Genomic DNA, 26,154 nt, shown 5'->3' on the forward strand with positions numbered 1-26,154 from the left:
GAGGTAAATGGAACGCAGGAGTAACTCTGTGTGCTTTTATATCTGGATCCTTAAGTGTATTGGCAGTTAAACTCCTATGTGTTATTCTGTATTTCCCCTATCATTTAGTCGTCCACATTTTGCTGTCCCGAGTCTCCTGTGGTTTTTGTGATTTGCTGAGCCAATAATCTAATTGTTAGCTAAGCGGTCTGACGTCCTCTTCCTATGGCTCGCGCTGCTGCTGCTGAATTGTTTTCTTTTTTCTTCTTTTACACAAAAACTTGTAAACACGTTTCCAGAGTACAGTATTATACACGGTACAAGAGAGAAGACACGCAAGCTTTAATCTTTTATTTGTACAATAAATAAACTTGCAATACCTCAAGATTACAATTCACAACCACACACAGGGCATGATAAACCATAGTTCGTCTATGTAAAAGCCATTGGAGATGAAAGGAATGACCAGGTGTGAATTTGCTGTTTTCTGTGAAACCCGCCTCCTTTTCGTTGGGGGTAAGGATTATTTCATCATCTCTGTGTCTGTGCTGCTATAAATAGGAAGTTTTAGGATTAATGGAAACCAAAACAAAATGTTTGCGAATATATACTCTCTCCACGACTGGCTACATTTGACATAATATATTGCCTTTGCTCCTGACTTTGTTTCCAAGGGCAAAAATAAATCCATACACCAAATCATGGGGAAAAAAATAATAAAAAAATAAAAACTAAAATTGTTACTGGACCTCTTACGTTTCACAAAAATAAGCTACATGAGCACTGACTTTAATGTGATTTAGATAAAAATTTCTTTTAAAAAAATGGTCCTTGCAAATGACTTTGAAATGCCAATTTCATAATGTTTTCCTTAAACCTTAAACCCAAACGGAGTTTTGAACAAAATGCTACCTTGACATGAATATTGATTGACTGTAGTATTTTTAATTAACAAATTTGACATATCTTTAAAATATTTCTTGTTGCTATTTTTGCTGAAAGATAAGGTTTGTACTGCTCAGCTGAAACTTATTAGCCTGCTGACTTGTCAGCTACTAATAAGACAGAAAAAAAATGCTACCTTGAGTTTGTTTGGAGATAATTAAACTCTCATTATAACTAAAGCTCACCCAGTTTAATGAGTGTTTCTACTGTGCTAATTTTAGAAAATAACCTAGACTAAGCTAACTACTTGTTAGCTTTTGCTAAGTTTTTACTGTGAAAGAAATGAGCTGTGAAAGACACTGAAAGTACTTTTGTCTCTTTTGGAAAAACTTACATTGTTTCTGTTTTGTTTTCTAAAAGCAAGTGGCTTTTAAATATTGGAGGACATTCAAATTTTCAGAGAAAAGAAAAAAAATTAAATGAAAGTGCTACTTTACTGGTAAATATCTTTTGGCTCTTTGGTCAGCCAAGCAGCTAAAAAAATCAATCTGTTTGAAAAAAAAAAAAAGAAACAAAACTCTTTTTTTCAAACAGATTTGAAATCCAGTTGGTGAAATTTAATATTAAAGCGATCGCCTTCCAAAATGACAATATTAAACACAAAAGTACACCCTCAAAGCACACACACTCATAGCACTGCAGTAGTAATACAGCACTTTCAAATCAAATCACTTTCTTTTTAAAACTATGCCTGCTGATAAACTTCTCATCTGCTCAGCGCTCTAACTAGGTTAACTTGTTCAATTGATGTATTTAAAGAATCCTGTTTACACGCTTCGTTTTACTGATTACTGAAATGATTAATATTTCTTGAGACAAAACAGAATGATCCAGATTTGTGTTATTTTTTCAAGTTGAGCCCTCAATGCTCATAAAATATGTTGACATAGCTGATTTTTTTACTTTTCAAAAATCCAATTGAAATGGTTATACTTAATAAAAACTTACAGTCTCATAAGTATACAGTGTTCTGATTTTATACTAGTATGACATGTTTTTCTTTTTTTTCCAAACAGATAAAAGGTATTTTGTTCTGGTGTATTTTTATTTGGATCTCCAATAGCCTAGCTAAACCACTCCAGATAATTATTTATCTTTCTTTATGTCTCTCCACCATCACTTGGATTCCAATGCAAACACCACTGTGACAGCTACGTAGCCACAGTAGATAATAATAATGTCAACATGAAAGAAATTAAAATGATAAAAAATGTCCTGAGCACCGCTAAAGCAGCCCCAGGTTAAAGATTGAACATTTTTAGCTTTTCCTCTCAGTCACTAACTTCAACAGTTTAAAACTGAGGCTTAATGGAAACACCGTCAGGACAAAAGACGGAAAAAAAGCAACATAAAAACTGCGTCACTGTTGTAATTTTCAGAACAGAAATCAGAACCAGACCTATGCGAGCTGGGCCTCTAAAATCATCGATTCCACTTATTTCTGGATGTCCGGTTCACGTGGTTACACCACAAACAGAGTTTAAAATCTTCGGTTTTGGAAGCATTTTTTTTTATTTCACCTGAAACAAAATTTTTAATGTGGACAATGAGTACAAGCAAAGCAGAGAACCTCCAAACATTAACATCCATTTTGCTTCAATACTCATCCTGGAAACTAGTAAGTGGTATTTAGGGTAACTGAGCAGCTAAAAGATGATTATGCTACAATTTGATTCCATTTTTCTGTAGATGTCTTCTCTATCACTCTTCAGATGCAGCGTACAGTGTTTGGAGGATTTATTTTTTAAAAAGAAGCTTTTCACACTCTGGAAGCTTTCTCTCCAACGTGGCTTGCTGGAGAACACAAGAGATGGAGCGGTGACCAGTCCTAAACGAAATTCACGAGGTGGCTGGAGTGAGGGGGCACAAGTCGGAGCCGGGTGTCTGTTTATCGTCACTGCGTCAGGGCCAGGAGGATGTCCTTAACCAGCATGGTGCCGATCACCATCTTCTCACAGTTGATCGTCAGCTGGGCGGCACCCTCTTCTCTGGTTGCCACGGTGACTAGCACCAAGCTGCCGCTGGTCACCGTTCTGCCTGCAAACCTGTGGACAGGATGTTCAGGAGGAGGAACAGGAGGACTGAGGTCAAAGCAGCAAAAAGAAAAAGAGCAGAAGTAAGGTTGAAAACACAGAATGAGAGTGAAATGGACGTCGGTTACCAGGATGTAGATTCAGATGAAAAAAATTAGATGAAGCTGGAGGCAAAAACCACACTGCTCTTCCTCAAATGTAAAAAGGAAAGAGAAGGACCCCAACTGGGAATACAACCCATAACCCTGTGTGAGGCTTCGAAACCCTTCAAATCGAGACAACACTGACATAAATAATTCACAATCAGGTCTTTTCACTTGTTTTCCAAACCAATTAGTATTTCCATTATCAACCGTATTGATTTTCTGAGTTCACACTGAGTTGTAGCAGTTAACATCTTACAGAGCGATTACATGTCTTTGGGGACAACCAGAGAGCAATTTCCACAGAAATCAGTTCATGACGAAAAAATAAAAAGGAGTTATGATGGAAACATGGGAAAGGACGGAGTGAACAATATGCTTTCAGGAAGACAGTGTGCATTAAAGGCGAAGAAGTTTCTGAAAAGTGAAAAGGCTAGGTTTACCATCAGCTCAACAAAAACAGCTTAGCTAGCAAGCAGACAGCATTGTAGCAACAGCTGTTAGCATAAAACGGCGTGTAAATGCACACCAGTCACCACTGCAGTAACAATTCCTATAATGTTCTGTAATTTTTTTATTACAGCTGCTACTGTGGCTAATTACAGGTTAGCTGCCCAATGAGCTTTTTTAAACTGAGATAGAGTGCTGGTCTATTAGCTCTCTAAAATCATACTTTACTTGAACTTTCTTGTCCTTATTGGTCCAGAGTGTTCATTAAGAACACGTATTAATGGTCACAGTCTGTTTGTTTTGCTTTCTTTATAGATTTCAAGTATGAAAATAAACAGTACTATAATGATATGGAACCTGTTTTTTTTTTCTGAATCAAACTTTTCCAAAACAACTGCACATTTTTTTTAGATTAAAATGGATACCTGTGCTTACTGAGCTGCAGAGGTAATAAACAGAGGGAGAATCATAAAGTGTACTCAAATCTGCTAGTATGGCTTGCTTGAAGACATTTTTTCCAGTTTTATTAGATGATGTAAAATGAATTAAAGGATGTAGTGACATCTGAAGGCAGAAGTGGAGAATGCAGTCAACTGAATATCATTTGCCACAGATTTCTTTCCAATATATTTGGTCAGTGGAAATTCAACCCTCCTAATCTGAAGCCATGTCTGCTTTACAGTACTGAACACAACTATTAACTATTGAAGTTTGAAGCCTTATTAAAAGTTAAAGTCAACACTCCAACTGTCATTACTGTTATTATATGCTGAATATTCTGCCGTCTGGATGAAGATGCTATCACTGTTTACTATATTCTGGGATTTGAAAGCTGGTTGTGCCTTTGATTTAAACAATTACTGCACAGCAAGGCGCTGATCCTCCTACCTGCACTCTTTGTCTGAGCCACAGGGGACGCGGCTGAGGTTGGCGGCGGTGGTCACTCTCTGGACGATGGCGTGCTCGTTCCGACACTTGGCATCTAGAGTTAGCTTCTCTGTGATCTCATTCATTCCCATCAGCTGACCTGGAAGAGTGTCAGCAGAGCAGAGGCGAAAAAAAGAAAAGCTGATGCTTTAGTCGTTTCTAGGCCTGTCACCATCAGAAATGATGCTGGACCATAAATTGGCCCAGAAATTGTGGTGATAAAATAATACCACTGCCATCTTGAGACCATTTTTCACTAAAATAATACTGGCATAATAATGGGCGCGCACCGCCTCAAAGTAAAAAAAAAAACAAACCCACTGGAACCAAATAAACATCTGAAACAACAGCAACTAAAATGTTATAAACAAAACTGCATAAAAAAATCATTCGGCTTAGACAGGGGAAACAGGTAAAAGATGCAGGTAGCGCAAGCTAACTGCTTTGTACAGGTATCAAATGTTTACAGTATTTCTTCAACAATATTAAAGGTGAGCTTGTCTTTAATGACTGTTGTCCAAATGGAAATTATCACAATCATTTATTATTTATCGATGTATTGCTTATTGTGACAGGCTGAGTCATTTCTAACATCTCACTGAAATAATATACGACCAGAATATATATAAATATACATGCAAAAAGTTCTAGATGTCTGCCATGTTTGGACATACAGTATTACATACAGCTCACATACTGTATTCACAGCCCAGCAAGGTGGTTTCTGCATGACTACCTTTAAATCCCGCCGTATATTAGGATTTTAGTAGTATCCAGTAAACCAGGAATAACAAACATACTGTGCAAACTGGAATGCAGTGATGCTTCCGACTGAACACAGAAGGGGACTGATGGTAGGCCACTCAGCTCCCAAACTGCTTCCCAAATGTAAACTACAAACACGTAAGTAAAAAGCCATTACCGAGCAAAAACTAAATTGACACTCAAAAAATGTGTTTCTTTGCAAAGAAACAGTTCAGAAAAACAACAACAACAAGACAGCTTTGATCAGTGGTTACTCGTGGTTTCAAAGTAGTTTTTGTCATTCGCTTTGTGCTCAAACAGAACTGAATCATGATCAGTGGATGAGCATTTCCAGTCATTCCTGTGATCAGCAGGTCAACAGCTCCAGACCTGGAGATGCAGCTGCGGTGTGACTACCAAGGCAGGAAGGGCTCAGGGGTCGCGTCTCAGGGAAGAGGGGATGATGGTGGGAAAGTGGGGGTTCTGAGGTTTGCTATACAGCAGGCGGGCACACAGACGGCTGGGAACAACAGACCTATCAAAGCCAACTTACCCGCTGTCTGAAAAGGCTTCTCTATGAGGGGTCGTATGAAGAGGAGGACACGTTTACTACACGTTTACTACACGTTTACTACACGTTTATTACACATTTACTACACGTTTATTACATGTTTACTGCAGTGGTTCAGGCTGCAGCCACACTTCAAGAGTCATTTTACCTTTAAAGCAGTTTCTGTTTCTAACTGGAACCATTTTAGATCATCACCTTTCTAAAATAACGGCCTAAGACGTTTTTCACCAAAGTAGGTTTTTTTTTCCTTTGGTAATAAAAAGGAGGTGATTTTTATTTTATTTTTTTGCAAAAATCACTTTTGACAAAAAATGACTTAGGCCATTTTGTTAAGGAGGGTGACGTTATGCTTTGTGGGCTCAGCCAGGGGGCGTGGCCACAGGGGTGGGGTACCGCCCAATCTTGAAATGTGATTGGCCGCCCCCACCAGAGCTGCTAATCAGTTCCTTCATATCATCTGGTACAGGTTGATGTGCATGATGTTTAGTAGTAATAATAAAAAGCCTAGCTATACGCCTCGGCATCAATGGCAGAGTAACATAATGCTGCACTTTAAAGACTCACCTTGCTCCTTTTTGAACTCGTTCTCTGTGAGGAAGACCGGCCTCATCAGCTCTCCGACAGGCGGCTGGATGGACACGAAGAATTTCCTGGTGTGTGTGCTGCAAAATGACAGCGATACATTTATTGATCTTTGATCAGCATTGGTTTTATTTCACAAAGAAAATTGACTCAGGCACAGAAGTGGTGCTACATTTTTTTTTCTATCAATGGCACAACAGAGCTTCAGGTTGCGCAGAGACATGAATTTGCACACTGGGTAAAAAGTTCGTGGGGTCCAACTCTTGAGACAGCACAGAGTAAAGGAGATTGTCTTATGTTCCCAATTCTACTTTTGTTTTTGTGCTTTGTGCTCCGAAGGGCCGTCCTTTCCTTTCTGAATCACAGAAATGATTTGTCTACCAAATTACAGTAAAAGCATAAACGTTAATCTTGTCCTGTCTCTTGCCGTTGATCTCTTACAAAATCGTACAAAATGCTGATCATCAAAACTTCAGTCGTAGTTTACAACACGTACTCTGGTGTGTCCCAACAGAATACACTGTTATGATGACATGACAGTCAATTTTACTGTCTTGTCCATAAACATTAAAAAATGTCACAGATGTGCTACTAACACTGATATTTAATTTAGAGAGATGAACTAAGGAATATGAGAAAGAAACTGGCTTTTGCAGCACGGTGCTTTGTAAGTATTGTTTTGAGAAATGCTCTTATTTTGCAAATGTCAAGAATAACTATTAGAAAACCATTAGAAAAACTGACAGTTCTGCTGCAGACGCTGTAGTTGTGTTTTAAAGTCGAGTGTTAGGACGTAAAACTGAGCGAACAGAGACATCTGCTCACCACAGCTGGAAGTTTGCAGCTTGTGTCGAGTCGCAGAAATCAATGCCCATAACCGCCGTGGCCGTCTCGCCGGCCGGAAGCGACTCTGTCGACACGCAAAAGCGTAAATGACATTAATTAAAATTCAGGAAAACATCTAAACACACGAGCGACGTCTGCTGCTGTCGGGGTACCTATCTCCGGGAACTCCTTCACCCTCATTCCCGACTGGAGCTTCACGTCCTCCATGTGCAGGCTCTTGGTGTCGGACGCGGAGCTGTTGGTGAACTGCATCTGCACTGCCACCATGTTGGCGTCGGGGCTGAACGGCTGCCGGCTGAAGCAGTACTCCACCGACAGACCCTCGCCCGTGATGCGGTGCAGCAGCTCGTAGCTCTTCAGCACGCTTGAGGGGGTGATGGTCTGCGGAAACATATCTTATGTCTCGCACGCCGTCTCTGTTCCACCCCGCAACTTTAAAGGCAGGAAGACGGAAGCGTTTCTGCTTACCGCTGGCAACAGGACGGCTTCGGACAGGGAAAGGCCCTCCAGGTCGGTCACCAGGCTGTTGGAGAACAAGTTGTTGACCGGTGTGACTTGAGGTGAGGGAGCTGGTTCAACTGGGAGAAAAAGATGGAAGTCAACATTCAGAGACGCTGAACTTTTATTTATTCAGTCCGTATGAGAAAGAAATCACATGATCTGGTCTATTGTTTGATAAGCAGAAGACCAGCCTGCGTTTATATAAAACATCTGCTTTCTCTGCAGAAACATGGAAAAAAAAACAACCACTCACAATCATCGAGGTCCAAAAGAGACATTTCCTTCTTCTCTTTCGTGGTTTCTTTTTTGGCAGGTTTGGAAGGAGGTTTAGATTCAGCTGCCTGGAAGAAGATCAAGTACAAATGTCATGAGCATCCGACAATTTATATGATACATGGAAGAGGATTAGGGTCACTGAAAATAATAAACATAAATAAAATTCACACTTAATTTTGAAAGAAGTTTTTCCTCTGAATTCTGAGAAACTCAGAGAGAAAAAAATCTCTGAGTTTCAAATTCATTCAGTTGAATCTCCAAATTAATGTCCTAATTTGGAGATTCAATTCTTAATGCTGAGAATAAAATTCTGCTGAAAACAGAGAGAATTCTGATATTAAAATAAAAAAAAGATGAATCATGATCATAAAAAGTAATGATTATGAGATTAAAATCCAAAGCTACTTTATCTCTAACATGAAAGACAAAAAGCAGAGACAGTCATTTCTCTTTTCTTATATTTCTTTAAGAGGACAAAATGTGAAAAATCCCTGCAGGGTTATGAATATTTTTCTAAAACACGGTGTCTCCGGCTCAGTCTGCTCGGTGTACCTTCTTTTTCTTTCTGACTTCTGCCTCAGACTCAGAGTCGTCAGACTCTGACTGGCTGCTCTCAGACTCACTCTCCTCTTCCTCGTCAGACTCCGACTCCGAGTCGCTCTTCTGCTGTTTCATCTTCCTCTCGTGTTTCCTGTCTTCCTCTTCGCTGCTCTGCTCACTGACAACAGAAAGGAGACGGTGATTAAATGAACAAGACAGACACTGATCCGGTTTTAGCTAAAGGGAAGCGACACCGGATGACCTGAGGCTTTAACACCGATCACAAAAATCCTCTGGAAAACAATAAGATTATAAACCCTTCAAACTGTGTTGGTCACCTTTCACTTTCTTGCACCGCCTTCTTTAATTCCCTCTTCTTCGTTTTCTTTTCCTCTTCTTCCTCCTCCTCTTCCTCCTCGGACACGGAGACCCCGCCGCTCTCTTCGCTCTCTGAGGCCGAGCCGCTGCCCTCGCTGCCACTCTCCGAGCCGCTGGCAGAGTCCGACTCTGGAAAGGAAAAGAAAGTTTGGTGGGAGGGGAAAGTGTTTCATCAAAACTGTTTTTCCAAGTGTGGAATACAAATTTTTTTGTTATTTTCATCAATTATGATGAGTCACTTTGTGTCTCTAACATTTAGTCTAAGGCCCAGATGAAGAAAACACACAAACTTTAAGCCTGAATCGAACAAGTTGAAGTTGAGCTGCTTAAATATTTTTCAGTCCAAAAGAAAGCAGTGGTGGCAGCAGTATCATGGTGTCAACTGATTAGCTCAAACTAATCAGATGTTTAATGTTGTTATCCATTTATATTCATAGCTTATGCAAAACTTTAATAATCAGTTTGGCTGTGTTTTCAGAGAAGCAAAATATTAGATTAAATCCATCATTTATTTAAAAAAGAGGCGTTAACTTCTCTAACATTAAGTTATGTAAAAATTCAATATTTCAATTACAATATCAAAAAACCGCGCCTTGGTGGAGTGTTTATGTTTCCTGAACTTTATTGTGATTTTGAAGACATTAATAAATAAGTATTGACAAATCCTCTCGTTATTGTGGCATAACAATAATAGAAAAGTATTTCTGTTTAGCAAACAGACGTCATTTTAGTCAGTATAACCGACCTAAAACCAGAGAGGTTTGGTCTGATTTAACTTCAGACATGGAGGGGAAATAGTGTATTTTTATTCTGTGTATGTAAACATCTGGTTTCATCTGTTTGTCTTGGACAGCGAGACGTTAACAGCTAGGGATATTGTTTTATAACCTTTGACCTGTCTGTGTTCAGTAATGTCCCTGAATCACAGCAGATCCACCATGACTCCATGGTGGCAGACATCTGTTTTTTGATAAAATGCGTCCTGTCGGCACGCCAAGGCTAAACGTTACCGCTGTCGGCAGACTCGGTCGGACCGGACTCGCCCTCCGAGTCGGAGTAGAACGGCTTCTCGACTTTCTTCTCCTTCCTCTTCTCCCGGCTGCTGCATTTGGTCCATTCAGGCACCTGGTGGACAGAAACGGAGCCCGGTAAGTTTTTATTTCAGCCACAGTTGAGGGGAGCAAAAACAAAGAAAAAAGAAACAACCCTCAGCAAAAAGCACAGACGTGGGCAGAGTAGCATGGCCATGAATGCCTCTGCCTGGGCGTGATGCAGCCAAATGAAGCCATCCATCGCTGCTGCTGATCTGCTTTTACACAGTGGGGCCCCCGAGGGAGGGGCTAGGGGGGCCATGGCCCTCTTTTGAGAAATGCTGGCCCCCTCCCTCTAGAGAATCATGTTCAGGTTATAGAAAGGCATATAAAGTCGTCTTTTTTCAATAAGACAACAGAAAGGTTTATCAAATTAAAAGTTTGGTTTGGCCGCCCCTGTAAAAATTTGTGAGGCCGCCACTGCTTTTACTACGACTGAGTATTATGGCCATAATAAAAAAAAATTAAAAATACAATTATGAGAATTAAGTCATAATAAAATGACTATTAAATAGTACAAAAAATATTATGTGAATAAAGTCATAACAGATCTATTCTCGTGATACTATGACATTACTCTTGTAGTATTACGGCTTTATTCTCGTACTTTTATATTTTTCATTTTCCTAGCATGGCCTTAATACTCCGATGTATTTTACGAGAGAAGTAAAAGAAAGAAAGAAAAGAAAATGAATTCAATTCGGATGCTTCTTTACGCCGAATGAGACGAGCACCAGGCGTTGCCTTCATGACCAGTTGCATAAATGGTTTTCTTTTAATACAGGGAGCATTTTCATTAACAGAAGTGATGCCTTTGAGGACTTATCCTCCTACGCTTTTTTTTTTCTTTTTCTTTTCAAAGAAAGCAATCTGCTCTTTCCGCTCATTGACCGGTTCGGTAATGAGCGTGGACAACTCCCGGTCCCACTTAAAAAAAAATCACTCCGCTAACGCGTCTCGACATGCCTGACGAGAAAGAATCACTTCTGTAATGGTGAGGAGGAGGGAGAGACAGGAGCTGTGTTTCAGGTGGCTTCGGCTCAGCTAAGCACAGAACAGCAACTACATAATAAGGCAGGGTGTTTAAAAGCACTCGGGGGTTTGTTTTTCGCGGCTACGTGGGTTTCGGGCTGAAGGAACTTGTGGCTCATCGCCGCTAAACGGACTCACGCTCGTCAGTGTTGTGACTCTTTCGAGCAGCGCAAAAACCTGGCAGATGTAGAAAAGAACAACAACAACAAAAAAAGAGTAGGGATGGAGATGAGGAAGAAGGAAGGAAATGTTTTGTTTGTTTTAAAGCAAGAGAGAGAGGCAGGGGATAGATATATAAAAAAAGTGGAAACAAGTTGGAAACTCAGAGACAGGAAGTAAACTCCAAATTTTATCACTGAATGTGAAATTATTATCACAGTAACATGGAGCGACTAAATGGTGATTTTACACTCCAATATAACTTCATATTAATGCGCAGAACCCTCCATACGTATTTTTGACCCAGGCTGCTAAAGATGTGCAATAGCCTTAAAATGAAATCACATTTGTTGGTGTTTCAGTTCATTTTCTACTTATATCAGTTTAACATCAATCGCAATAATCCACATAAAATCTAATTTTAGCTTTAATTTTGAAGTTGATCAGAGTGTCTAGGATGTGTTGAAATCAATTCCTGTTTTTCTGGGGTGTAAACATAAAACTGAACATAAAGGCCATTTTGTTTTCACGCATACACAAAATGGGAAAGATAAGAAAACATTGAAAGTATGTAACTCTTATTAAACAATATGTTTTATGTTTTACATATCTGCTAAAACTGTCATATGACAGCACAATATAAGAGATAAAATTAAAAGAAAAAGAAATGGAGCTTCGCTGGCTTCTGCAGAAATACACGGATTGGTCAAAAAGAACCAATCAGAGCCAAGAACAGGACCTTAGCTCTGTCAATCACTCCCACATATGCAATGCTTACAGTTTTCCCCTTACTCTCTATGCTGCAGCTGGTTCACGGATGCTAAGGCTACTTAGCGTAGCCACTAATGACAGCAGATTAACAATTTTCCTGAAACAATAAAAGGTGATCTAATTTCAAGGTTTTTTTTTACACATCTTTACCAGGGTTTCCGATACGTGTGAAGGGTGCTGTGCTCATGCACAGACATACTTACGATCAAACCATCAACAACAAAACTAGACATGGGAGTGAACAATGAAATCACGGCCATGATGAGAGGCGCAGCGATGAGTGAGATCACATCAAGCAACGCCACACGTTAAAAAAAACATCACAACTTTGAAGAAGGAGCAGTGAGGTGCAGCAGAGGAAACAGGAACAGAGTGGGTCTGCTGGGGAAACTATGCATGAAAAGCTAAATCCTGTGTTTTTAATGTTTTGCTAACAGTGTGTCGTCTCCCTGACTTCATGTTTGATATGCAAGCTTCAAACCAGGAGAGCAAATGTATAATAAATAATAATATCACACCATTATTTATGAACTTTAGCTATAACTCTGAACTTAATTCAAACTGTTCTCTATTGACTGCAGCTTGGATGACAGGTGAGAGAATCCATTATAGAGTATGGAGGATTCAGTAAAATCAGGTCAGAATCAGTCCAAGAACACAAATCTTACCAAGTATTTTTGGTCTAGTTAAAGTGCAAATATCTTAGTACATTTTATAAAAGAAAACTTTTCAGTAAGATATAGAAGCTTGTTTAATGTAAATAATTCATTGGTATTTATTTTAAAAAGTGCTAGCTCCACCAGCAGATTAAACTTTCCTCCCAATCTTATATCACGTGAAATAATCTGCTAACAGAGAATGTTTTCATCAATATTAGTGATTTATTGACTTAAAAGAAGCTCCTATAAGTTCCTGAAAAATTATTTAAATTACCTTTGTCTTATATAAAATGTACTAAACATTTGCACCAGAAACTAGACAAAAACAGTAAGACATTGTGTTTTTGCAGTGCACATTAATGCCTTCAAATTAAGATTACTGCTAATCTACAAAATGCTAGAAAATTTTATGCTATTTCTATTTTCAGGGACGCGTCTTTGACCAAATGTCGAGATCAGATTTTTTTTTTAAATTATAATTTCAACGTTCGCTTATAAAACAGACAAAAATTCTGTAAGATTCAGAAAATTTGAATCGTGGACAAACTTTTTGTTCACAATTCCAGCTTTGCCAACATTCGGTAGAGAAAAAGAGCAAGAGTGAAATCTGAAGGAAATGAGAGGGAGCAGCCATCAGAACCCAAACCACTGCACTCAGACCCTGCAGGCGGGGCACCTCTCGCCAGTCTCCCAGCAGGCCGATCCGCCCCTCTCCGGTGGTTATGACTTCCTCCGTCTGATGACGGAATGCGGAGTGCAGAGGGAGACAGAGCCGGTCAAAACTGAGCCTTCAGGGGGCCGGGGACCCCCCCGTGCCCACCCGGGTTTTAAAACGGTCAAATCTTAAAGCAACTGAGATGGTAATTCAAAAATCCTACTGATGTTTTAGTTTGTTTTAGCCCTTTAGCTAAAATGTGAAGATACCACACATACATTTTAGATAATTTTTTTGTTTCTGTTTTTTAGCCTCTATAAATTCAGCTGAGACAGAGTAGATCAAAATTAGAACATCAACATTATCTTAATGATTTCCACGAGTTTTTGGCAGAGGAGAAAGAAAATCTGCATATTGACAATAGCAGTTGTAGAGCCGCACAATATGTCACATCACTTCTGTCTTCGCAGTATAACGTCACAATCGAAAAGGAATGCTTGGATTTCTGAAGTCACTGTATTTCCATCTGAATCTGACCAGAGGGATTTGTTTGTTATGGATAGATGCTTTGATTTTTTTTTTATTTGATAATTTTAGATTGTTCATACAAGATGTTAAAAATATATGGCTGTCTCTGACCTTTGGCTGAGGTTCACATAAACTTCAACACTAACAGACTAGCTCAGAAGTAGGCTAGCTCAGCCTTTGAGCTAGCTCAGGTAGGCTACCTCAGAAGCAGAGCTAGCCTACTTCTGCAGTAGATTGTGGGGTCTTTTGAGCTAGCTGAGCTGTATGATCTATGTGAAGAGAAGCAGAAACATGGAGTCAGGGTTTCTGCTTACACATGCTGTTTCCTTCAATGAGAATATCTATGGAAAAAAGCAACAAATCCATTCTAAAGCCAAATAACCAACATTTACGAGAATCTTGTACTAATTCAACAAACTGGAATATAAAAAAAACATCTTCTCTTTCCTGTTGCAAAAAAACAAATGTAAATTATTTGCACTCATGACCTCATCAATGGGAGGTTCCTGGTTTCACTATTAAACAAAAACACAATGTGTGACGGTAGAATCAAGCCTTAGCATCACTTGATTCTACGTCCATTTAAAACACACTGTGCTGCCAACGGCACATGGAGAGGATGGGATGGAGGAGAAGAGGAGAGACTTTGGTCAGAACTGGTAAGACTTTCTCTTAAACAGATTAAATCATTATCTTTGTGAAAATGTTGATGATTAATTTAGGAAACAGCTTAATCTAATTTCAAATTAAATGCAATGTTCCCAAGTGGTTTGTAACTAGGCGTGGGCTGGCTGCCTGTGCTGCGGTAATTCAATGTTTTGAGTCGTTTCAAAACGGATAAAATTTTCCATCATGCTGTTCTTGCAGTTTGTATGAGAGGCGAGAGAAAGCACCAGAGAAACTAGTAATATGGAGAGCATAGGCGTAAAAAAGCCTGCACCATTAAAAAAAATGAACATGTGAATCAGAACAATGCCATTGGTCTCAGTTCAGAACCAAAGCCTGCTCCCCCTCCGTGTCACAATGTGGTTCAAACAGCTGTGAGAAACGATGTGTGGACGGGCCGAGGAGCTGCTGCCCGGCAGAAGCGAGTGCAGCTGAGAGGATGAGAGGAGCTTGCTACCACGGACTGTTTCCCAGATGCGTCTGAATATTAAATTTCATTGCAACAACTTTCTCTCATCAACAAGAAAAGAATCCTCTTTTCTTTGTGACTCGTTCTCCTCAATGGAGGGAAAGCCGTTAAGTAACATCCATCAGGGTAGTCGACGGCGACCAGAAGGATGTGTGTTAATGGCAACGGGCTGTAAATGGATGGATGAAGAATCCATGATATATTGGAGGTGAGATTATTTTGGATGGGAAGCTCTGGAGTTCAGCCCCTCTGAGGCACTGCTCTGGCGAAGGAGCAGCCCTCGCTCCCCTCCGTCTGCCGGGGCCCCCATGGGGTCCCCCGGTGTCTCTGTATGTTACTGTTCCCACTGCACGCACAGACTCCTTCACCTCCACGTTGCGCACGGAGGCGTCGGGGGCGCTTTCGGGCCAGTCGGGCAGCTCCTGGTAGCCCCCAGCCTTGGCATTCAGCAGGTGGGAAAGCGAACCCAGCTGGAAGTGGTCTCTGTCTGCACAAACACAAAGCAGCAAGTACAGGGGAAAGAAATCTGCAATCTGAGAAATCTGACATGATCGAGCTTAAAATCCTGTTTCGGTGTTTCAGGTTTACAACGTGGAGTCAGTAGTTTAAAAACTAGTTCAACGCAGCGGTTTGGACATTATGACAGTCAAGTCCTGAGTCAAAAGGAACTTTAAAAGAGATTTATGGATTTTATTTTTGTAGTAAAATTACAGCTGCAACTAAAGAGTATATTGGTAATAAATTATTCAAATTCAAATAAATTATTATTGATTATTCTGATGATTAATCAAATAAAAATGTTCATTTAACTGTTTAAGCCTTTCTAACAATCTTAGAAATATATTAAAATATGCAAACAAACAAATAATTAAACTCTTTGAATGAGATCACAATTAATCGAGTTAATCCAACCAACTGTCTCTAAATGAAACCCTAATAGTGCGTAGATCTATCTGCGATGCTAATGAGTTGTCTGCTGCAATTAAGATCTGATTATGTTCGCATATCAACTAAATCTGCTTTTGACTGTCTGAATTGTTCAGTTTTATTTTTTCCATTTGTGGAATCAGTGGGTTTTGTTAAGATTAAAGCCATTCAACATTCTTAAAGAGCTTTAGATATAACAAACACAAAATAAATACTGTATTTGGAAAAATAATTCAGCTCAGAGAAACATCAAAGCTACAACTGTCTGAATGCAGGTCGTTCTTCCTGCCGTACCTTTAAACGGAGACTCCAGGACGGGTGCAGGTTTCAGAGCCAGGAAGAGCTTCTTGGCGTACTTGCTGAGGGCTCCGCTCTTCTCTGTGGGAACAATGAGCTGCCGAATAAAGCGGGCCCGATCGCGGATGTCGTAGTTCTGGTCGTACTTGGCCAAGTTGAGAACGTACTGCGTCAGCAATTTAGTCTGTAGGAAAGAGGACACAGAGGACGAGGACAGCTGACCCTGGAATCCCCTGACACGGAAAGGCCAACATTTTTCCACATTCTGTTTTCTCTTTGCATACCAGAACTTTTCTGTAGCTTTCCATACTATTACTGAAACCTGGATAAATTCGGAGTAATTCTAGCCTCACATATGTAGAGGACTTAGACGGTATGTTGTTAGAGAAAACCTTCAGCTGGGTACCTGCTTGGAATTGGTGAGGTAAAGCTTCGCGGCCAGATTTAGGATCTGCAACTTGACGATGTCTTCCTCATTGGTGAACGACTTGGCCATCTTCCTCAAGACGTCAGGAGCGATCTTTGGCACGTGCTCGCAGTATTCTCCAATCAGCCACAGGATACTGGCTCGTGCCATCGGGACCTGTGGGAGCACGCCAAACTGTGAGACCTACCTCTATTTGTGTTGTCTGCAGAACCTCTGGCCATGCTAACGGAGAGGAGGCGAAATCGTAACCTGGATGTTGTCTGTTAGTTTCGCCATGTGCTTGATGATGTCACTGTGCTTCTCCGGCTGCATCTGGAGCAGCTTCTTGATGACGACCACCGACTCGGCCACCACCAGCTCTGTAGACGAGTCAAACGTTTGCATCAGTCAGTGAAAGTACAGAGTGTTACAGTTCAGACCCACGTCTGTAGAAACTTGGCATTCATGTCAGGGATGTGCAAACTGAGGGGAAAAAAAAAAAAACGTGGTGCAATAACTCGCTATAAATGTGACTATTCAATTCTGAGTTGAAAAAAATCAATTCAATAACAAAAGCAACAACTGACTTGACCACCTTACTGTCTTTACCTGTGAATTTTTTAGGTTGCTTCAAGCAACCACTGTCAGCAGATTAGGGCAGCAAACAAGGATTATTTAATTAAAAATGTAATAATCTGATTTTAAAAAATGGGTATGTTCTTCATGTTTTTCATTTGACCACTTTAGCCTTTTTATTCAATATTTTAAATACATTAAAAGATTAAAATAAGCAAAACCCTTTAATTACTTTTTTAATTCAGAAAATACTTTTTTTTAATTAAAATGCGATAACATATAGCATTACTTTAGTAAATCTGAGCCAGATGAAGCTAAAGCTATGCCAAAAATATTTACAGACAGATGTTTTTATTTTGAATTCAAAATGTAAATATATATTGTACAGTTTTAGATTAATTACAGATCTGAATATGTTGTTTCTTCAGCAAATCGTCTGTTCTTTAAGTCCAGTTAGCGACTAATCGATCACAAAATTGAATAATCAATTAATCGTTTCAACCCTACACCAGATACACTTTGTTGCAGGCATGCAAAGCCTGATGCATGTTATTTAAATAATTAACTAACATTCATTGCAATTTGAGCACCATTTTGAAATATACATATTTCATAGTAATACATTTACAAATAAATAGAGCTGATTAAAATAAAATATTATTTCATGCAACTATCTCGTTTACTACAGAATATTTACCAATTTTAAGGCTCTCTCTACTCTTACCATCTCGGTTGGACAGCAGCTGCACCAGGCCGTTCAAACACGTGTCTCTCACTTCACCGATGTTCGTAGCGCAGCGGCCGATAGCCTGAATTGTTGCAGCCACGAAATCTTTATCCATGCTTTTAATGTATGTCTGTCGGAAACACACAAACACGTTCATTATTGTTGTATCTCTGCATCACAGTGTAGGTCGACAAAACCGAGGAATTATTATAAAGTACATTTAATTCGACGTTACCTGAAACTCCCTGAGAATAGTGGAAATGTTTGTCTCATTGGCCAGATTGGTGAGAACCTCCAGCTGTGAAAAACAACAACATGTCGGCGAAGTTCTAACAAGCCTTCTGGGTTTAGCGGGTTGGACAGAACAGAACAGAGAGAAACCTTAAGGATTTTAATCTGGGTTGGGTCCGTGGAGCGGATGTAGAAACTCTTCAGGTACGGTTCGAACATGCCCTGCAATACACACACACCAAAAAGTACCCCACATAAATCTTTGAATTTAAAATGCAAAACAAACAGGCTAAGTGTAGTCCAACAAGTGTAACTCACCCGCCTTTTAATGGTCATGGTGGCCACATTCTGAAGAACGACGTACTGGACCTCACTGATGGAACAGAAGAGAGAGGGAAGGAACTGATGGAGGTCTTTCAAATGACAAAGTTGAATTACTTTAAAGTGACTTTTTGGACTAAAACACTGAAGTTACCACACTGGACATCCACAGCTAATAAACATTAGCAATGCTACTTAGCCTATTAGCATTGCTAATGTTTGGATTAGCTATGGATTACTTAGCCAATCAGTTAGAGAGAAACCTAACTTAGCACTTAGCAGTTATTAGCTAACTGCTATTAGTTAGCATTGCTAACAAATTAGAAATCAACATAAAATCATAAAATGTCAATATCTGAACATTTTTTGTGAGGTGTGTATGTAGGAAATGCAACACAGTTCAGAATATAGAAAAACTTTGATCAAATTAGGATTAAACATTTCTGTGTTAGTCTATAGCTCTTTAGCAATTGTTTGGTCTCTGATGTTGCACAGGGCACCAACTACTGGAGAGGCAAGAAACATTTAATATACATTTAAAAATCAAAGAACCCCATATATTTAGCCTCTTCTTATTTTAACCGTTAATTCATGTTGACTTGATAAGTGTGAACAGAATGAGAGACTCTGTTCAGTTCATCTGTCAGTTCATTTACATCATTCAATCCTTTTACATAAAAAAATAATCTGCCACTGTAAAAAATACTGGGGAACTCTCTATTTAAATGATTAAACGCTCAAACTTTTATTGTTTCTCTTTTATGTTTTCAATATATTTCACAAACTAATCTGCCTTATTATTTCACAGTCTTAGTGATAATAGGATAGGATGACAAAACTTTTAATAAAAACAATAAAGTGCATAGTTTTCTTCTCCCATGTCTATATTAACTAGAAAGTAGTTGGCAGAATATCGGAGTGTATCAAAGCTGCTTTGTTTCTCACCAAGGTTATTTGATTAACCTAACACTATTTGTTAGGTTAATCAAATAATGCTACTGTAAACACTGTAGGTGCTGTGTAACCATATAACCTGTTTGATTAGTCTCAGCTACATCATGTGTCATGCTGAACCCATGAGGTAGTCTTGCTTGAAGCAGCATGTGCTGCATGTCGTCAGGTAAATCAAACATCTCTCCTAATTACACGCACAGAGGAAATATTAAATACATTAGTCTGCGTATGGAGGCTCTGAAAGTCAATTTTTATTGCACCAGTAAAATCGCATTTAACCTTTACTGGATACAGTTGGTGTAACCCCGCGCCCCGCCCACACACACTTAGTTCATTGATCAAATCTGGGTTTCACATTTTTCGCCTTTTACAATGAGTCTCACTTTCTGTTTGCCTAATTTCCCCGGACAGAACTGTGAAACACTCGCCGTTAAATTTTATTACTTTCAGCACAAGTCTGTCTGAGATTTGTGCGTTCACACCGACCCAAACAAACCGGACTTTCTAGGAAAGTCTGTCAAGCACGATACAAACCTTTTTTTCTTGCAAATTTAGTCCACATGCACTTCACTGGAAATGCACTTAAAATATGTTTCTACTCTGAATATCAATAAGTCTTATCAAAACAAAGAGAAAACAAGCTAATGTTAGCATACCATTATAGCAAAAAGCTCACAATTGTCAAGATTTGAGCTTTTTGTGAAGACTGTAGCTGTAAGCGTCGTGTCAGATATATCTATAGCAACAAGGCTGCACCAGTAGGAACTTCAGATATCAGATGTACTTTAAAATCTCAGAGTTTTAAAGCATCTGCATTTGCTGAAATATTGGACTGGGACTCTGTATTGTACGTGTGTCAAACTCAAGGCCTGGGGGCCAAATCTGGCCTGCAGAAGCTGTTTATGTGGCCCTCCGGATCTAAACTGCATCAATAAGTCCTTCCAATTTTTCACAAATCTGCAAAATTCACACAAAAACAATAAATCCCCACATTTTTTTTCAGATTTTACTGAAATTTGTTTCTCAAAATTGGCCATAAATAAGTGACTGCTGCCTCAGCCTGACTTAATGTCAAGCTGTAGTCCGTGATCGATGCAAAGATTAATAAAAAGTCACATTTAACTTCATACATTAGCGGAAGAATTGTAAAAAAAAAATCCTTACAAATATTTCTAAATTAGCACCACAAAATCTGTGATACAAAATCCTGGACACAGAATCGGTGTGAAAAGATGTTCAATATTATTTAATTTTAAGAAACGCTTACTGAATGCTGAAACAAACAGATGTAGTGATGTTTAAACAATTTAAAGGGTTTCATGAATACATTCTGGAACAACCGGCCCTTTAAGTACATTCAGATTTTTTTATTTGGCCCAAAATGAAAATGAGTCTGACGCTGTATAAAATCTGTCTTTATCAAGGGCAAAAAGAAAAAAAGACCATAGCACCATAAAGAAAAATGAAACATTTACAATATCCAGTCCATCATTGAACTTTAAATATGAACTTTTGCAGCTTTTCTGTTAGGGCCCTTTATTTAATCCCTTAAGGGAGATCTACAAGTTGCAATGAAACCTGAGGCACACCACGCTCCTCCAGATGGAGCTTAATAAAACACATTGCCCAGTTCAGTGATTTTCTGACACACGGAGAGATGCTGCAGTTTGAATCCTGCTGAATGATGATTCCATTAAACCCAGAGCAGAGCCACTTGTTTAATAAGAGGCTCGACAGGCTGCAGGACGTGCAGCCCAGAGGTGCTGCGCTGTCATCTCTCTGTATGGTTTATGCTTTCGTGTTTACTTCAGCTTCACCGAGCCCCCTTGTTTAATATCCGCTTTCTGCTTCAGGGCCTAACAGATTTATTCTTCCTCCCTCGCTTTGTCCTTTTGCTGTTGTTTACAGCGTCACAGGGTTTTGGGGCGTTATTAAAGCTTTACTTTCCCTCATTGAGACTTTCATTGTGTTCTCCACGAGTCGTTTTGTTTTTATATATATATACAGTGACTTGCAAAAGCATTCGTACACCTTAAATGTTTTTAAATTTGGCGAAATAAAATAAACGGTATACAATACTCTCCATCAGCATTTTGAAAAAGAACAAGGGACCTGTTGCATTCAGCCCCTTTTACTCAGATATACCTAAATAAACTCCAGCTAACCATTAAACACAACACCAGCTGCCTGTAGTAGTGTGAGATTTATTACTGGTACAGATTAAACATGGTGTCTATAATAAATATTTCAAATAAATAGCCATATGAGGTCTGATGCAGATGTTTAATATTGTCCAACATTCTACAGGTTGGTTTCTTTAACAAACTGGCAAAAGCAGAATCACATATAGCAGAATATGGCCATGTTGTGGGGCTTTTAAATCCAGAAATACAAACAAAGTAAAACAATTTAAAAAATAAAAATGATGAAAAGAAGATGAAAAGGGGGAGAAGCTTTTGAACGTCTTAGCATCTATCTGTGCACATCCCTGGGTGTAAATACTTTTTTCATTTTGTTAAAATATTGCGTAATCAGTTCCTGGTAAGCGGATAAAAAAATAAATAAATAAATTAACAGAAAACCCTATAAAATGATTTTTCTATTTCTATTAAAAGAAAATAATCCTATTTTTATGGCGCTCGAGGGCTTCGGGTTTTGTCATTTTGCCCGAGTGGCAGAAATGCTGGGACACCGCTGGTTTAGATCAGATATTCACCTGGTAAAACGGCCCATTCAAAGTTCGCAGACGCTCTTCACCGAATACGACTTTACAACAAAAGGGCAAAACTTTGAATCTTTATCTGGTGGAGACACGCCCCAGAAATGTTGCAGCTGCAATTTGCAAACAATGTGGTTTTACAAAACAAACTTGCTGAACATTTACTTTATTTCCTTTCACTTAATTAGGACTACTTTGCATTGTTTCCAATAAAATACATAACAACTCTTGGTTTCAACGTGAAAAAGTTGGAGAGTGGGAATAGTTTTGAACGATGATGTTTATTTAGTTAAAGAAGCGATATTAATCGACCAGCTTGATTACTTCTAGAACATTTTGAAAGGAGAAACGCAGGAAGCTCACCTGTGGCTCCTCAGCAGGCGGACCAACGCTTTGGCAATCACGCCGACTTCTGCTTTGGGGGCCAGGTGGAAATACAACTGGGCCACAGCCATCACCACCTGGAATTTGCACATTTGTCTTAGTAAAAAAATAAAATAAAATTAAAATTTAAAGCTTCAGTGGACTATAACAACCCTTTTACAATAATTTGCCTCTGCCAATTGTCAGCCGGTTAATTTCCTTCTGTGCAATTACAATCCATCACAGTTATTTTATTTTTTTTTATTTACAGCATTTTGCTGCAGCGCAGATGTGGAATGTGTTTGTGTTCACAAAGCCGATGTGTTAAACAAGCATAAAAGAGACAAATACTGTTCTGTTCTCCGTTTACTGCGCTCAGGCTAAAGAGGGGAACAAATAATCTGACAGTGCATTTATTAAAAAAGCCGCCGTTTGTTTTCATGTGGTGCTTCAACACAATACAGTCAACAAATGAGTTGGAAACAATTTAAAGCTCCATTACTGCGGTGGTAAGCTGCATATGCAACAACAGTGTGTGTCAAGACTTTGCAAAGTGTGTAATTCTGGAAGTCTGCTTGTGAATTAAATCTCTGCGAGTTGGATGTCAATGAGCTAATCCCTGACATCATTAGCCATTAGCAGCTGGGAGGCACTTACAATACATTGTGCCTCCTGTAGCTGGAAGCAGTGCAGTACAGCAAAGATGTGGGAACTGAAAGAATAACAATTACAAAGAGCTGGAGAAAAAAAAGATTAAAACATGTTCATCATGGTCCGTCCATCTTCGAGTAAAAATCATCTCAGATTGAGTGACCTCCTCAAAGACCTTAAAAATGCTTTTGTGGTGAATTATTGACAACATGACTGTAAATCTGCAGTATGTAACTTTTATAAAAAATATGTTTTCCACATATTTGTAAAAATTGTCACCATGTCGTAACGGTAAACACGAGACAGCTTATCTGTGAATAAAATCGTGCTCCTACCGTCATTTGAAGAAACGCAGCGTTACTAGACAGAAACAACCAATCAGAGCACAGAGGAAGGCTTTAGCGCTGTCAATCATCCCCGTGTATACGCTGCTCAATGCGATAACGGGAAAGAAACAGTTCACCATACAGGAAATCTGAACAACTGCCTTCATCAGTGGCCATGCTAACCAGTCTTATCATTCACCGCAGGCTCTGCTAAACTAGCTGTAGCCTAGCATAGGAGTGAGCAGCATATACCCAAGGTTAATTGACAAAGAGGAGGCAAAGAAGCTACATTGTTTTTCACAGATTATCTCATATTATACTGCAACGACAAAAGACAGTTTTAACAAATATGTAAAAACTGTACTGTTCATGAAAGCTACACACTGCAACTAGCGGACCTTTGTGGTTTGTACCGTAACTCCAGAGCGATGCTGAAGGCCTGGCCTGCTTTATGCTAACGTGTAGCGTGTTCACAGTGTGTTCGCAGTGTGTGTGTAGTGTGTTTGCAGTGTGTTCGCAGAGTGTGTGCAGCGTGTTCGCTGTGTGTGTGTGTGTGTGTGTGTGTGTGTGTGTGTGTGTGTGTGTGCGTGTGTGCAGTGTGTGTGCAGTGTGTGTGGCGCTCTCACGGCTGCGTTCCGGCTCTGCAGCAGCGGCTTGGTGTTCCTCAGCAGCAGCCGGTGGTCGGGGTCCATCACGTAGGGCTTCCTCTTGGCCATGGCGGCGGCCTCTGCTTTCTTCTCCTTCTCTTCCTCGTCCTCATCCTCGTCTTCATCCGAGCCGTAGAAGGTTTTATCTGCTCCTCCTCCCTCCTCCAGCAGAGACTCCTGCAGTCAGTGAGGAGTGCGCTTGTGGTCAACCGTCAAAAATGATGAACTAAGTTTTGTAAAATAACAGGAAACAACTAATTTCCTGACTGATTTCTTTAGATTTTTTTTTTGTTCTTTTGTTTTACACACACACACACACACACACACACACACGCGCGCGCACACACACACACACAAAACACAAAATGACATTTTCAAAATTATTTATTAAGGGGGAAAAAAAAAAGATCCAAAACCTACCAAATAGTTGTTGCACTGCTTTGGTGCCAACAATCAAGCATTTCAATGTCAGGTAATTAATTTTTTAGCCTGAGATATGACTTTGTAACTTCATAGTTACATAGTGAAGTTACATAGTTTAGCATTATCTCATTATCATTAATGAGATAATGCTAATGATTATCTCATTAATGCTAATGAGATAGCATTATGTAACCAAGGGGCAATTATTATTATTTTATTTAGAGCCAGGTTTGTTTGGACAACATTTTTATCTTATTTTATCTTTTAAAACTATGTTCTATTTTCTTTTATCTTTAATATTTTTATGATACTAAAGCAGACTGCATAGGAAAGGAAGAAAAAAGTTTATCAAGGGATTGTAGATGCAAAAAGTGCCAATTTGTAATAATGCGATTAATCGTCAGAATAACCAATAGAACATTTCTCTCAGTCCAGCAAACTAAAATAAAAACATTTTAGTAATTTTTCAGCTTTTAATTGATCGTATTAGGACCAAATAACATAAGCTTAGAGAACTGATTAATAGAAGTAACTAAAAATTGGTAAAATGTGGATTTTCTTTAAGTCACAAACTAAAAAAGAATCAACAAGAAGTGAAAATGTTGTTAAAAACTCCTTACAGGTGTGTTTTATTACTCACGTTGATGTTTGGGTTGAGAAACTGGGTCCTGGCGTAGCGGGTCAACATGTTGATGATGACCACCTGGCCCCACTCCTCCACGTCGATAAGCAGGTTGCACAGCTTCCTGTAGTTCTTGTGGATCAGGTCGATGCGCTCCGGACACACCTCTTCGAACGCCATGACGACGCTTCCTGCCACCAGCTGCAGCACATTTCAAGTCAGGCACCAGCTGGCTGCGTTACGATTACATTCCTAAACACTGACCGACTAGAAAGTCGTACAGGTAGAATCTATGATCAGATGTTTTGCTTGAATTTGCTAAAACGGGAAGCGCAGGTGGGTTTTTTTTTTTCTTCTTCTTTATTTCCATCTATTGGTAGGAGTTGAGCAAAAATGTAAAACTAAATAAACAAGGTAAAAAAACCAAAAACTTACCGTGGTTTTGTCTGCAAGGAGTTTCTCTATGACTTCTATCAGCTGGTCTTTTTGTTCAGGATCCAAACTAAAACGAGAGAAAAAAAATAATGGTTAGTGAGAAGCTTCCCCTATCGACCGAATCTGGCTGAAGTGTAAAAACCACAAATGGATTTCTGTGTTTTCACGCTGACGGGGTTTGATTGATGATTATTTCTCCGGGCTGCAGCTGCAGACGTACCTGTAGAGTTTGGGGATGGCGTGGGCAGCGGTCTTCCTGACGTATGGAGACATGTCTGAAGCAGCTTCTTTGATGGCCAGCATCATGATGGGGACGATGATTGTAACTCGTATGCTGGACAGGACTCGCAGGGCGCTGGCTCTGATGAGCTGATTGGGATCCTGTCATTTAAAAACAGCAACATCAATTCAATTAAAATAGTAATATTCATGAGCTCAGGAATTTATTGAACATCGTTCAAGTGTTAAAGGTGCTAACCACCCTTCAATGTTAATTGAAGGGTTGCTAGGTAACGGCGCAGTCAACACTCAGCAAGTTTTGCAAGTGGCTCGTTTTCTAGACACCAAAAATGATAAACTTATTG

The 26,154-nt window shown here is 39.4% G+C and overlaps 1 protein-coding gene across 3 annotated transcripts in view; it reads right to left on the reverse strand.

Moving 5' to 3' along the window:
* Window positions 1-316: 316 nt before the first annotated feature.
* The window catches only part of ap3b2 (adaptor related protein complex 3 subunit beta 2), a 42,445-nt gene continuing 16,607 nt past the window's right edge, over window positions 317-26,154 (reverse strand). The window contains exons 5-28 of one of the 3 annotated variants that reach the window (XM_014995807.2): window positions 25,791-25,951; window positions 25,571-25,637; window positions 25,154-25,336; window positions 24,070-24,267; window positions 22,467-22,564; window positions 18,428-18,482; window positions 18,260-18,331; window positions 18,114-18,176; window positions 17,876-18,008; window positions 16,846-16,955; window positions 16,576-16,752; window positions 16,167-16,353; window positions 15,302-15,432; window positions 11,177-11,215; window positions 9,926-10,040; window positions 8,876-9,044; window positions 8,550-8,715; window positions 7,975-8,062; window positions 7,689-7,798; window positions 7,373-7,601; window positions 7,200-7,284; window positions 6,357-6,454; window positions 4,439-4,577; window positions 317-3,005 (exon numbers count right to left, since the gene is read on the reverse strand). In XM_014995807.2, the coding sequence (XP_014851293.2) occupies window positions 2,819-3,005; window positions 4,439-4,577; window positions 6,357-6,454; window positions 7,200-7,284; window positions 7,373-7,601; window positions 7,689-7,798; window positions 7,975-8,062; window positions 8,550-8,715; window positions 8,876-9,044; window positions 9,926-10,040; window positions 11,177-11,215; window positions 15,302-15,432; window positions 16,167-16,353; window positions 16,576-16,752; window positions 16,846-16,955; window positions 17,876-18,008; window positions 18,114-18,176; window positions 18,260-18,331; window positions 18,428-18,482; window positions 22,467-22,564; window positions 24,070-24,267; window positions 25,154-25,336; window positions 25,571-25,637; window positions 25,791-25,951 (3,060 nt within the window). In that variant the 3' untranslated portion in view covers window positions 317-2,818. The remainder of the gene's footprint in view (window positions 3,006-4,438; window positions 4,578-6,356; window positions 6,455-7,199; window positions 7,285-7,372; window positions 7,602-7,688; window positions 7,799-7,974; window positions 8,063-8,549; window positions 8,716-8,875; window positions 9,045-9,925; window positions 10,041-11,176; window positions 11,216-15,301; window positions 15,433-16,166; window positions 16,354-16,575; window positions 16,753-16,845; window positions 16,956-17,875; window positions 18,009-18,113; window positions 18,177-18,259; window positions 18,332-18,427; window positions 18,483-22,466; window positions 22,565-24,069; window positions 24,268-25,153; window positions 25,337-25,570; window positions 25,638-25,790; window positions 25,952-26,154) is intronic. The other 2 variants (XM_014995813.2, XM_088006521.1) reach the window with 2 other exon arrangements.

Source organism: Poecilia mexicana, unplaced genomic scaffold (genome assembly GCF_051168715.1).
Source record: "Poecilia mexicana isolate PSO_F unplaced genomic scaffold, ASM5116871v1 scaffold_6, whole genome shotgun sequence".
NCBI classification, from domain to species: domain Eukaryota; kingdom Metazoa; phylum Chordata; class Actinopteri; order Cyprinodontiformes; family Poeciliidae; genus Poecilia; species Poecilia mexicana.